At 38.7% G+C, this 14,783-nt stretch overlaps 2 protein-coding genes across 3 annotated transcripts in view; one reads left to right on the top strand and one right to left on the bottom strand.

The window, feature by feature from the left end:
- The first annotated feature begins 1,028 nt into the window (after window positions 1–1,028).
- Window positions 1,029–11,054, top strand: LOC307268287 (adipocyte plasma membrane-associated protein). Its single transcript, XM_080050859.1, has 9 exons — window positions 1,029–1,084; window positions 3,372–3,461; window positions 3,674–3,795; window positions 4,199–4,300; window positions 5,415–5,567; window positions 5,998–6,113; window positions 7,903–8,063; window positions 8,604–8,799; window positions 10,120–11,054. Coding segments are annotated over exons 1-9 (1,152 nt in total). The 5' UTR covers window positions 1,029–1,082; the 3' UTR covers window positions 10,330–11,054.
- Window positions 11,055–13,683: 2,629 nt separating this feature from the next.
- Window positions 13,684–14,783, bottom strand: part of gnsa (glucosamine (N-acetyl)-6-sulfatase a) — a 33,158-nt gene continuing 32,058 nt past the window's right edge. Inside the window, exons 13-14 of one of the 2 annotated variants that reach the window (XM_080050864.1) lie at window positions 14,366–14,526; window positions 13,684–13,823 (exon numbers count right to left, since the gene is read on the bottom strand). In XM_080050864.1, coding sequence (XP_079906990.1) covers window positions 13,748–13,823; window positions 14,366–14,526 — 237 coding nt within the window. In that variant the 3' untranslated portion in view covers window positions 13,684–13,747. Of the gene's footprint in view, window positions 13,824–14,365; window positions 14,527–14,783 lie in introns of those variants that run through there. The other variant, XM_080050865.1, reaches the window with a different exon arrangement.

Genomic DNA, 14,783 nt, shown 5'->3' with positions numbered 1-14,783 from the left:
ATATGAAACTGGCAAATTGTATTTCTTTGCTTTGAAAGAATTATGATATAGTGTGAAAAGCATAGTGTGAAAAGTAGCAGAGGGGCTGAGAGCTGCAAGTAGATTTTATTATGGTCTCGATTTTCAGTACACACACACACACACACACACACACACACGCACACGCACGCACACGCACACACACACACACACACACAGTTATTAATGAGCTCCTCCTGGTGTCCCCTGGCTGACCCCTTCACTGAAGAACAAGTGTGTAACCGCCTCCCAACGTCTCAACCTCATAAATACTAAACTCTGCCATAAGTAAAGCTACAACACAGAGCCTGTTAGTGCTGCCTTCAAAATAAAAGCACACATAACTCGCTTATATATATATATTTTTAATTTCAAAGAACACACACAGACAACTGAAAAAGTGATCACAAAACAAAACAAACATGGCATACTCTAAGAGAAGGTTTCTAAAGATATTGTTTAAACTATAGGTAAATGTTAAGCAAAAAATGTAATTAAATAATGAGTTAAAGTTGTTTCATAACATAAATTTGCCCCCGGGACACGAGACAGCCATAAAGGTCACTTGTGTAATGACGTGCAGTGCAGATAATTTCACTGGCTTTTCCATACGTAATCGGACTGATTTGCATAACCGCCTGGAACTTATGACCACGGTTGAAATACACACAACACAGGGACACAGGGACCTTTAAGTTCCTGGAACTATAACTTCCTGGGACAGTTACTTACAGGCGAACAGAAAAGTTAATGTTAGTATTTGCCCAAAGCATTAGGCCTATAGTCAAATAAAGTAGGCAGGCTGTCCTATTGTTAAATTATAGTCTGATCCTTCAAAAACAGTCCTACAAAGTAAATGTATCAACCTTGAAACCTTCCACCTGTTGTCACATGAAGTGGATTAATGGACCGCTAACACCTTTATTGTGAAGGTCTTGTCCGGATGCTCTGGTTTCTTCTGAGGTGAGGTTTGAATTCTTCGTCCAAAGCCAGAAACTCATTCAGTCGGTCACGTCTGATCCGTCTGATCCCTGCAGCGGCAAGAAGAGACACGAGACGCGACAATGTGAGTCTGACACTTTATTTGATTGCATTTCAGACACCAAAATGTCCAAATTGAAACTTACTGTTGTGTTTTTATTACATTGTTTGCCCTTTTCCGAAGTCCTAAAGTGTGAATCGCCTATCAGCGCCGCCAAACTCTGTTCATAAATATGTTAATTATTGTGTTAAAGGCAGTGAAGTGTTAATTCAAATCAATTTAAGATTTTCTTTTGAACCTTAAAGGGAAATAACTTTTTTTGGCGTAAAATAAATGTATCTAGAAGTTCCCACTTCTTATGAAAAATAACACTTCAAGTGATAAGTTTGAACTAATTGAGTAGTTTGATTAATTTAACAAATCACTCAGCTGCACGCGGGAGGAGATTGCAAAAAGTCTCCTGTCTCCTCGACATCAATATCGAACGATTTGTAATATAACAAATATATATAAGAAAATAAATGTTATGAAATATTTATATTATATAAAAATTAACTTCGATTTATCTGCCGTATATATATTTTAAATACTTTTATTTTTTTAAAGGACACGTACACACATGCAGCTGAAAAATGGAACTATGCGCATATTAGAGAGGTGCAGTTCAAATGATATTTTCTTATACACCTAACTAACCTAGATATGAAGACATCCGAATGGATTCCTGTCTATTTAAGACGGAACAATACATGCAGTGACTGGATTGATTTATTTATCTTGTGTAAAATGGTTGTGCAGTTTGATTCAGTTGCTTACACAATGAGATCTTGTGTTGCATATTATATATATCCTGTTTTGTGTCAAAGTTCATTTTACCGTGTGTGACAAGATACTGTTCGCTGATTATCCCAAAGATTGTGAACAGCAAATGTAACACACACACACACACACACACACACACACACACACACACACACACACACACACACACACACACACACACACACACACTTAAAGGTTTTAGTTTTTTCTTAAAGGTGGAGTCAGCGATTCTGTTGAATTCTGTTGTTGTCAAAATCACTTTTTGTCAAGATCAGTGAATATCTCCTCACAATCTGCAACCTGTCCGTAAAGTTATCTTGACAACAAGCGTTCTCCAGAATCACTGATTCCACCTTTTAATATGCATCATGAAATAAGTGACTTGCAGTTTTGGTGACTTTTCTCTTCGTAGTTTTCAAAGTAAAGGGACCATGGATTTATTTTAATGGTTGTAAGACAATATTCTTTCTTGAATTTAAGTTTAATGTATTTTTACATATTTTCCTGATTTTTTTTTCCTGATTTTTAACCCTTACAAATATACAATGTGTTAACTAAAAAGGGTCCCTACTTTTAAAACATTAAGTAAATAGCTTAAAGGCACTACGAGTAAGATGGCACGTTGGCGTCCCCTTTGGACAAAAGCGGTAGTATTTTTACGACGCCCGCTGTCGCAAATGCTCGTGCCAGGCGCGTGAGCGTGGACTGAGAAGGGCGCAATATAGTGCATGTTCGTGTGTTGAAAGTGTGAGGACTCTTTTCGGCTCCGTGAGAGTGGTTTTGACACTGCATCAACTAATGCCAGTCAGTACACACACCTGCTTGCAATGAGTTGATTCAGCAGCGTCACCTAACTACTCTCTCTCTCACGGAGCTGTGTCCTCACAGAAAGCGAATGAATGAGAGACGGCAGTTAGTAGACTATGGATCACGATGAGGTAATGTGTTTGTGTTGTTGATGTAAATAATGACTATTTCAGATAATGGTTATCTGATGATGGTGAAGCAAAGCAAACTTTGTGTTAGTACCAACCGCTCATTCATTTAGCAGTCTAGTTTCGCTCTCGTGAAATTGTATACACGTTGCTTGGCAACGTCCTCCCGCCCGCCTATCACTCACTCTCCCTTTTCGCTTTTCTTCATTGCATTCTCTTTTTTTTCTTTGATGGTTCAGCCCCGTTATCAGTCATTTATGACGACAAATAACTGTCTCAAACAAGGCTCCCGCTCCCCTTCCCTCACCTGGAGGGATAGGCTTCTCAAATCGCGTTGCAGCGCCACACTGAAATCTGCAACCAATACGGATATGTGACCATAGAGCCTGCACGAGCGAACCGAAAATCGGACTGGGTGTGCGACCAGACCAAAAGCAGTAATAAAAACTATATAAAAACGTCTTTCTTTGCACTGATGGTCTCGTTTGCTGTTAAAGGTAATTTATGATTATCAGAGGAAACATGAGGTTGTTTAAAAGATATTTAAATGTTACTCGTATCCGCTTTAAATATCTAATTAAGTAACGTTTTTTATTTTATTTCTTCTCTGTCAGGTTTGGTAAGAGAGAGCTGTTAACGGCTCTGATCGCTGTGGCTGTTGGAGTTTACATGCTGCCTTCTCCCATAGACCCCAAACCACATGTGTAAGTTCTCACTCACTCACTCACTCACTCACTCACTCACTCACTCACTCACTCACTCACTCACTCACTCACTCACTCACTCACTCACACACACACACATTCACATACACATACACACACACACACACACACACAAATTGTTAATTTACAATGAAATGCTATTGTAGTTTTACTGTCTCTAACATGGTAAATCTAAACCCTTGTCCCTGCAGCCTGCCGGGCCCCCCTCCGGCGCTTGAGGGTCCGCTGGCTCCGAACACTCGACTACAGAACGGACGCAGACTGTTCACCGGGAAACTACACGGACCAGAATCCTTCACTGCTGACGAGGAGGGTGAGTGGGTCTGACACAACAACGGTGTGAAAAAATGTATTCAATGTTTTCAGATACAAATCAGGCGGTTTCATATCACATATGAACTTCATGACATTCAATTGAATAAATAAGTCTAAAGGAATTTTTTCACCTTTTTTTTTTAAACACTGAAAAATAAATGTAACCGACATTTGTGAATCTAAAATGTACTTTCGACGAGTGACAACTTTTTAGATAAACTAGTTTTGAAGCTGTGTGTTTGATGTGTCCATGTTTCTCTGTGTGTTTGTGTGTGTGTGTGTCTCTGTCTGTCTGTCTGTGTGTGACTGTGCGTGTATCTGTCTGTCTGTCTGCGTGCTTGCGTCTGTGTGTGTGTTTGTGTGTATGTGTGTGTTTGGGTGTGTGTGTGTGTGTGCATCAGGTAATGTGTACACAGGGACGGTTGACGGGAAGCTGTGGCGGATCGCCCCTGACGACAGTCTCTCCCTGGTCACACACATGGGACAGAACTTACCAGAATGTGGTTTGTGTTTGAATTACTTTCCAAACTGCTTCTTCTTCTTCTATGTTTTCTCAGTGACGGCGGTATCCTTCCTCTCTTTCCTTCTCACTCAATAACACTTTCTCTCAAAGGTGGAGTCAGTGATTCTGGAGAACGCTTGTTGTCAAAATCACTTTTTGTCCAAATCAGTGAATAATAACCCTCATGATCCACTACCTGTCTGTACTGTGTGTGCACTGGAAAAAAATCCAGTGTTAATACACAGCCTAGACTCTGTAAACTGGTATGTAAACAAAGGGTAGGCTAGCAACATACCCATTAACAGAACCTAGGCTGTGTATTAACACTGGACTTAACACATTTTTCAGTGCACACACACAGTACTGACATGTAGCGGAAGAGATATTCACATATTTCGACAAAGTGATTTTGACAACAAGCGTTCTCCAGAGAGATTAGCTGACTCCACCTTTAATGACCTCATATGTTTTTGTCTGAGCAGTGATTACGTTGGTGCTGTAGAGACTTGCCCGGTCAAAAGGTCTTGGATTGCACAATTCATAACAGATCTTAACCCATTACAGCAATTAAAGTAATTGCTAAAGAACAAATCCATTGACTTTTTTCACATCAGTCAGAGTTCAAGGGTTCAAGGCTAGGGCACAGGTGTTTCTTTCATGAAACAGAAGTGTCTGTAACTCAAAAACTACAAGGAGTTATATTAAATGTTTGGAACCATTGGATCACACACACACACACACACACACACACACACACACACACACACACACACAGTAATATGTGTTTTGATCCAGTGTAAATGTTATATTCTGCTTGTCAAATTATTGTTAAACTTATTTGTGAGGTTTATGCATTTTTAAAAGAAAATCAACTTTGTATATCAATGAAGTCATGATTTATGTGTGTGTGTGTGTGTGTGTGTGTGTGTGTGTGTGTGTGTGTGTGTGTGTGTGTGTGTGTGTGTGTGTGTGTGTGTGTGTGTGTGTGTGTGTGTGTGTGTGTGTGTGTGTGTGTGTGTGTGTGTGTGTGTGTGTGTGTGTGTGTGTGTGTGTGTGTGTGTGTGTGTGTGTGTGTGTGTGTGTGTGTGTGTGTGTGTGTGTGTGTGTGTGTACAGGCTCTAGCACAGACTATGAGCCGGTGTGTGGTCGTCCTCACGGTGTTCGTATGGATCGACACGGTCAGTTGATCGTGGCGGACTCTTACTTCGGGCTGCACAGCGTCAACCCTAAAACTGGAGAAAAGACTGTTCTAGTGGCTAACTCACAAGGTACTGTGTGTGTGTGTGTGTGTGTGCGCGCTTGTACAACTACTTTTATGGGAATATGTTATGAGTTAAGAGTGAGGACATTTTTGGAAAGTGAGGACATTTTGGCTGGTTCTCACTTTGGGACAGGCCTTTAAAGGAGCTGTTTGAGGGTTAACACTAGGTTTAAAGTTCATGTATGAATTAGATTTATGTTAGGGTTAGTGTAAGGGCTGGGGTTAGGCATTTAGTTCTGATAGTTAGGGTAAGGGGCTAGGGAATGCATCATGTCAATGAGTGTTCTCACAAAGATAGAAGTACAAGTGTGTGTGTCTGTCTGTCTGTCTGTCTGTCTGTCTGTGTCTGTGTATGTGTGTGTGTTGAAATGCATTGCTAAATAAAATCCCAGTCTGTTGTAATTTCAGAATAAAGTTCCTTGTGTTTCTTCCCTCAGGAGCTGCCGGCGTTCCCTTTGCCTTCCTGAACGGTCTGGAGATTTCCTCTCAAACTGGGATCATTTATTTCACCGACTCGTCAAGTCGCTGGGGACGCAGACACGTCAAACTAGAGGTCAGCACAGAACAGACATTTAAAAATAAGGCATTTTATAGGAGATGCAGGGTTCCTTCGCAGTATGGAAAAGTATGGAATTTGATTTGAGTAATTTCCAGGTCTGGATAAGTACGGGAAAAGAGAAGATTATGGAAAAATATGACCTACTACAAAAAAAATGTCATACTTTATTTTGGGATTTTTTTCAACCCAGAACACACACGCAAACAACTGAAAAAGTGAACACAAAAACAAAAGACAAAACAAAACAAACAACCAACATGGCGTACTCTACTTTACAGGTCTCCAAGGACACTGCCCAAACCATAGGCAAATGTTGACCTACTAGAAATTAACCTTTATTTTTTTCTCCTTGCTCTTGAGTTTGGGAAAAGAGAATTTCCTGGGTTGATGCAAGTTCTCAGAGGGCTGGCTTCAGAACCAATCATTTACATAATAAGCATCTTACTAATTTGTCAAAATATGGACTGAAAAATATACCAAAAATCTTTGATATTTGAGTCTGGAAAAGTATGGAATTTTGAAATGGAAATGTGTTAGATCCTTGAGGATGAAAAGTAAGCAGCTGGTGTGTGGAATTGTTTAATAGATAACTAACCCAAGCCAAGCTGATGGAAGCAGAGTCCATTAAGTCTTTTTAGTTTTTTCATAGCGTTGCTTAGAAACTGCAGTGCTCCAAAAAAATACTCAAGGAGACACTTGTTCTCTTCACCCGTCCATCCGGCTAAAAGAAAAGAGAACATGCTTTTCAAAAATACAGACAATTCACACTTGGCTCTGAGCAGAAACTGCAGTGTACAGAACAAAATCCACTTCACATGTAACAGTATTCAGATGTAGTTTTCAAGATGTGGACCTCAGTGTTGGTCTGTGTGTGACTGAATTAGAAAAAAAATATATAGAAATATGTGCCTGAGATAGAAGTACAATCTGTATCGGTTGTGGTTGAATACTTACAGCATACAACAGCAAATGTATGAAAATGAAATGACTAAAATAAATCTAATTATCAGATGTTCTAATATATCTATCGTGGTTACCTTAATAGCTAGATGTTTAGGGCAGAAACTAATTACTTTCATTGAAATAAGTGAACTAAGGTATGTACATTTGTAGATTTAATTTTTTTTCCCAATGCTGATCTATTATTTTGTTTTCCAACAATATTAACCCAACTATGCTAAGCTCAACTGAACTGAATGAAGTCTTGGATAATCAATCAATAACCTTTGTTTTCACTTGAAAGACACTTTGGTTTCCCACATTTACAGTGACGACGAGCATACACAATAAACACAATTTACAAGGATAACATATAATGAACAGAGAAAACAGAAATAAAATATGATAAAAAATGTCAAATATAAAGTATATAAAATTACAAATCAACTATTCTAAGCTAACGGTATCAGTGTGTTCTTGGATGAAGTAAGCTAACGTAAAATAAGTTAAGCTATATTGAGCTAACGTAAAATAGGTTAAGCTATATTAAGCTAACGTAAGATAAGTTAAGCTATATTGAGCTAACTTAAAATAAGTTAAGCTATATTGAGCTAACGTAAAATAGGTTAAGCTATATTAAGCTAACGTAAGATAAGTTAAGCTATATTGAGCTAACGTAAAATAAGTTAAGCTATATTAAGCTAACGTAAGATAAGTTAAGCTATATTGAGCTAACGTAAAATAAATTAAGCTATATTAAGCTAACGTAAGATAAGTTAAGCTATATTGAGCTAACGTAAGATAAGTTAAGCTATATGAAGCTAACGGTAGGTGTGTGTTGCAGGTGATAGAGTTGAACAGCCTGGGTCGTCTCCTGTCCTACGACCCGGACACAGGAAGAGTTTCTGTTCTGCTGGACGGGCTGTTCATGCCCAACGGGATCGTCATGTCACCGGATGAACAGTTCATACTGCTGGCAGAGACCAGTATAGGACGCATAGTCAGGTACACACACACACACACACACACACACACACACACACACACACACACTATAAACTATAGACACAGACAGACACACACACACACATACACTATAAACTATAGACACAGACAGACACACACACACACACACACACACTATAAACTATAGACACAAACAGACAGACACGCATACTTACAAGGTACACAAACACACACAAAGTACACTATAAACTACAGACACACACACACTACTGACAAGGTACACACACAATACACTACAGTAAACTGCACACACACACACACACACACACACAGTTCTTACAAGGTACACACAAGGACACACATAAACGCTACTTAAAAGATATAGAAAATTTACACAAAACACACAAACAGTACACACATATTTAAAAAATACTAGTACACACACAAAGTAAATGCTACAAATAATTCACACATACTGTAAATACACTACATACATACTCATACTACACACACACACACACACACACACACACACACACACACACACACACACACTCTGACTCTCTGCTCCTCTCTCAGGTTTTGGCTGAAGGGCCCTAACGTCGGCACCAAGGAGATCATCATGGACAACATGATCGGTTACCCCGACAACATCCGCCTCAGCGACCACGGGACATTCCTGGTCGGCATAACGACCACAAGGTTCCGGAAGCGCATGCCTCCGTTCCTGGACCTGATCGCTCCGTATCCCGCCGTCAAGCGCTTCATTGCCAAGGTAGAATTATGAATATAAAACGGGTGGTTTAAATCCAGCGATCTGATTGGTTTCTAACTGTTGTATATTGGCCTTCGCGTCGGGCCGAACAACGCCCCTTAACTGTGGTATAATGAGCACATTCCACAGCCTGTCGCGAGCTGTTGCTTAAATATATAATAATTTATTTCACACTTGATATGATCAATATTATGTTTGGAGAAGGGGAAGGGTTTAGTATTGAATAAGACACAACCTCAAATCACAGACATTGTGTGCATGTGTGCTTTGTGTGTGTGTGCGCTCGCGTGCATGTGTTCGTGCGTGTGTGTGTGTCACATTTAGAGTGATAGAAATGAGTCCTTTCACAGGGCAAGCTCAAATGACCAAATATACTGTACATACGATATATATAGAAACAGGGCTAAAACTTTGACAATGCAAACAGTGCTAAAGTTGACTGAATGGAGTGGGATATGTTGCCAATGTGAGACTGTTTTGATACTCAAACGATATTTTCCTGCTGTGGAGAGGGGCTGTTTTTTAATCACATCTCCTTTCCCATCATGCATTGCTCCCCTTGTGTGATTCACTATTATTGTGTGTGTCAGTGAGAAGAGAATAACGTCTTATTAGAAGCTTTGTTCACAGTGGCAGGGAGACGAGTGGTGTGAAATCAGATGGGACAGGGGCAGGACCTTGCCACACCATGGACACATTAAAAACTCCACACACACACACACACACACTGATTGGAAGGGGCAGGACCTTTTAACTAAAACACACACACACACACACACACACACACACACACACACTGAAGAAACTCGTCTGAACTCCACATGAGCTTTAGGAAGTTTGTTGTGCTCCAGTTGTTTGAGAATGCTATTTTTATATAGTTATGCAGTTACAGAAGTCTCTGGAAACATGGTCTGGGTAAAACTCAATATATGACATCAAAGCCCGGTGTCTCAATAAGCCTTTACCAAAATCTGATAGAAAATAAATGTTCATGAATATTATAAAACTTTTTTTAAATAGGTCCTACTGTCTAGACTATTTGACAGGACTGTGTGGGCGTGTCCATATCAAACAGTCTTCATGGCAACAGTCATTTCTTTATGGAATGTTCAGACAGAGAACTGACGTGATTGGTTCAAAATATTTATCGCGTAATAAGAACCAGAGCAAAGCCAATATATTTTATTTGTATTAATAAATATGCCTATAACTCTTTCACCTAGAAAGAAGTTGTGGATAAGGGTTTACAGGGGCTTTAAACTTTCATCCAATAATTGGCTGAAAAACAAACAATCACATTTTCCTTCTCTGTGTTTCCAGATGATCCCTTTGAACTGGTACAACCTGCTGTTGCCACGCTACGCTCTGGTTCTAGAGCTCGGGTTGGACTGTGAGATCGTGGGAACGTTACACGACCCGGACGGCCGTCTGACGTGGGCCGTTAGCGACGTGTTCCAACACCGAGGCAGGACCTACCTGGGCAGCACGGACCTGCCATTCCTACCTGTACTGGAGGCCTGGGACAGCTGAGGAGGATGACGTCACCTGTATGTGAACAAGGGACAATGTACAAAAAAATACAAACACTAACCCCCGAAGTCTTTTAACGTGCGCTGATCACCATCTCCATAAGGTAACACATACACTCACTACGCCTCAAAGTGGGTTCACACCAAACGCGATGCTAGCAATGAAAATCTGTACATTTACATAGGAAACCATTTGTTTAGCCGCAATGAAGCATTTGCTGTAACGAAATCGCTTCAGATAAGATCAAATAAGATAAGATAGCCTTTATTGTCATTGTACAGTCACCTATACAACGAAATTGGAAGTGCCAACTGAAGGTGCATTACACATAAAAAAAACAAATACACAATTTAAGTCAAAAATAGTAAAAAACAGTAAAAAACAAGACACAGGAATAACAAGAAAAACATTTGGAACAAGACAAGGACAGGCGTCATTATAAATAAGTGTAAAAACGTTTCTATCGCTTCATCACGTGAAGTTGAAAATATTGAACTTTTCAACCGATGCAGATTGACGCTTTCTATTAACAGTTAAGTTTGTTTCTTAATTTTGTTATTTTATCGTTTGTCGTTCAACTGAGACTAAATTGTCAAAAAATCCACTAACTTTCTTTGTGAGAAATTTTTAATTGAAATTTTAAACTGAAATGTGACATGTACTGTATGTGTGCTATGTACTGTATATTTAATGTTTTTAGATCTCAAAATAAATGTTTTGTATAAAATGTACATTTCAGTGCGACTCCTGAATCATTGAGAAAATTATAAAAAAGTTAACACTGATTCCACAGCTACAGAAATCCAAGCCACTGTTAGTAGAAAAATGTTTTGGGTTCTATAGTATTAAATCAGGAGACATGAAAAGTTTTTAGCAATGCGTATATATATTTTTTCGACATTACAGCTATATCATATGGTATTTCAATCAAATATGACATCTTTGATATCCAAATCTTCGTTTTTTTCCCTCATTGTGGCCATAAAACTTCATCGTAGTGAGATTAGAATAGTAGAATGAAGTGAAATTGCTTAAAAAGAAATTAGTTGATTAATGAAATGAGACACTCTTTTATATTTTCAGAAACTCATTTTTTATTTCGACAAAAACACACACAAGCCTAAAATACATCATCATCATCATCATCATCATCAAAAACGTCTCTGAAAACCAAAACTAAAGTTCGTTCAGGTCTGACAGATTTGGAAAGTGCATCAGTGAATTAAAAAACAAAATGGAAAATAAATCACATGGTGGGGGTGTGTGTGTGTGTGTGTGTGTGTGTGTGTGTGTGTGTGTGTGTGTGTGTGTGTGTGTGTGTGTGTGTGTGTGTGTGTGTGTGTGTGTGTGTGTGTGTGTGTGTGTGTGTGTGTGTGGCGTTTGAAATCTCAAGTTTTTCACATGAAATTTCAAATTCTGTCCAGTCTTGTTCGGAGGAAAATAATGTCAATGATCGACAGTAGAACTACAGTGATCTGTCAGTTAGTAAAGATCATAATTCACAATCAAAAATCAACTCACAAAAAAAAAGTATTCGGTCTTTTACAACAAATGTCATGCAGACGTATGGAGTGTCCGCATTTAAAGGTGGAGTCAGTGATTCTGGAGAATGCTTGTTGTCAAAATCAGTGACTATCTCCTCACGATCCACTACCTGTCTGTACTGTGTGTGCGCTGAAATAAATCCAGTGTTAATTCACAGCCTAGGCTCTGTAAACTGGTATGTAAACAAAGGCGGCCCACCGTAGCTAGCAGCATGACCGTTTACAGAGCCTAGGCTGTGTATTAACACTGGATTTTTTCAGTGCACATAGTACGGACAGGTAGCAGATCGGGAGGAGATATTCACAGATTTTGACCAAAAATTTTTTGACAACAAGTATTCTCCAGAATCACTGACTCCACCTTTTAACCCTCAAACATCTCCTCAGATCTTTGGTTGGATTTTAAAAATCTGTATGAATTAGTGTTTTAAATTTCAAAATGAAGGTATCAGCCATACAGTGTTGGCTATAGGCAGCTTCTTTGATCTGGAATATATCATGAAAGTGTCAAATCTCACTCACTGATTTCAAGGCAGGGCCGCGCAAAGAATACAGAAATGATTATAGATATGATTGTGTTTTGATGTTTTTTTTCTCTAAATGTAGTTTGTAGTGTTAAGATAATGTGATCCAAAGAACAAACTATTGAAGTCTGTAGGACAGTTTCATTGGTAAAAATATCAAACATAGATTTTTCCCTATTTTAAGTGTTATTGATCAAATAAATAAAAATATTCGAACACCAAACTATATAAAAACTAAATTTAACATTACAGATATGACTATGCTGTCTGAAACCTTGATGATGCAAAAAAGTATTGTTTTTTTAAGTATTATTTCTGTGATATCTCCTATCGTTCTTCAAATAGCCACTTCTTACTTCACATTGGGTTGTTGATGTTTGTACTAAATGTATCTGGCTCATTGAAACGCTACAAACAAGAAATATCAGTGAAATGCTCAACTTAACATAGAAAATTCACGTTTTTCTGTCCATTTAAAGTGACTTAAATAAACTCAGTTTGAAATGTACGACAAAAAAAATGGATAAGAAATCCAAATAGGGAATCGATGAGACAAAAAAATTACAAAAGTGACTAAATTTTAACTTGAAATGTTTGGATAATCAAGGTGCTTTAATGCGCATAAATTTAAAAAAAAATCATATGGAGATCTTCTGAAAATTTGGTTAAAAATGTCCCTACATTTGATTGAATTTTTTTTTTAAATATGGCTACATTAAACATTAGTCGATATTAACCTTGCATATGAAGAAAACTGCTCAAGTCTAGCACTGTTTTCAATTGTTAAAGTGTAACTTCTTAGACATTTCCACCCTTTGATAATTTCTTTAGGAGCAAAAGAACAAACCAGCAAGTTGTATTCAGACAAGAAATAAAAAAAAATACTTAAGGAAACTGACTACTGTTTATCATTGACATACTATTTTAAACAAAGAGAAAAACAAACTTGTATTTAAATGAATTGAATCAGACTCTCTCTTGTCACTTATTTTTAAATGTATACGACCAACTGTGTAGTAGATGTATCCAGTGCACAGTTACACCTTAAACTGAATTAATGGCTTGCGAGTTGCGAATGAAAAAAAAAAAATCCATTGTGAATAATTTTGGCTTTCCCCCGTTTGAACCAACTGACAATTAACAAAACTCACGGAAACAGACAGCGGCCGTAAACCTGGCAACCCTGTCTCCATAGCAACCCACACTGTGATCCCTTCTCCATCCAGGACGCCTGTAACCAAGGCAACAACAGCAGGAAAGGCTGAATTCTAAATTACATCATCACAGCCCTTCTTTTTTGAATTCTTCTTCTTCTTCTCTTTCTTAAAATCGTAGTAGTCTCCTGGTCGGTTATTTCATCCTCTGTCGGAGTCTGCTGAGCCGCCGGCTGTGGTGAGGAAACATCTGACGAGGGTCAAATTTGTACCTGGAAAAATTGTGCCACAAAACAGAAGAGTACAGAAGAGTATGAGGCCCACGGGGGAAAATGCATTTGAATTAGATTTTCTTTTAAATATGGGTTACATTTTTTTTCATTATGCACTTTGAGAAAAAACCCAATGTCGAGATTCGAGAATAAAGTGAAAAAAATTATTTTGTGATTAAAGAAGAAATACAATGTTCAGAATAAACTAGACAGTTCCAGACTGCGGTTATGTTAGAAAGATAATGACAGGTTCTAACTTTCTGGGATCAATAACTCATAAGCAAAATGTTATTCAAACACAAACGATGCGAGTCTGCTACAACCTAATTTTTACCGAAAAATAATGGTCCTCTCGAAGCTCCACTAATAACTGCACTGCACTGTATAAGAGTGAAGGTATTGAATGTGCAGCCCGCTGAACATAGAGAGCAATGTTATTAGTAGAGCTTAGAGGACATCTTGAGTTTAGCCCCTTCATTTCATTACATTTTAGAAACGTCTACCAAGATCAGACTTAGTGAAATAAACATGGCGTTACATACTTTGGGTCGTACACCCCGGGCGTCCTGCAGGTCTGTCCAGAGCAGGACTGAAGCATCATCAGTCTGTGGTTCATCTTCTCCAGAACCTCCTGGTCGATCGACTTGGCGATGTTAGTCAGCTGGAAGGGGTCTGCTGTCACGTTATACACCTCTACGAACACCTAGACAGGGGGCAGGCAGGCAGAGAGATAAACAGACAGACAGACAGACAGACAGACAGACAGACAGACAGACAGACAGACAGGCAGACAGGCACGTTAATCAGTCTGCCATCAAGAAACCAAAATTCCCTGCCGTCTACTTTGTTGTACTTTTTCTTTGTTCTACCACTAGATGGCGCCAAAGTAAAAAAATATTCACATACACATATAGGCCTTTCACACCGCCGCAAAATCGGAGCTAGTTCTGGGCTTGTTCG

The sequence above is a fragment of the Ammodytes marinus genome, assembly GCF_949987685.1.
Source record: "Ammodytes marinus genome assembly, chromosome: 22".
In the NCBI taxonomy this organism is placed as follows: Eukaryota; Metazoa; Chordata; class Actinopteri; order Uranoscopiformes; family Ammodytidae; genus Ammodytes; species Ammodytes marinus.
Note: the sequence above shows the minus strand (reverse complement) of the source record. Positions and strands in the feature narration are given on the sequence as shown.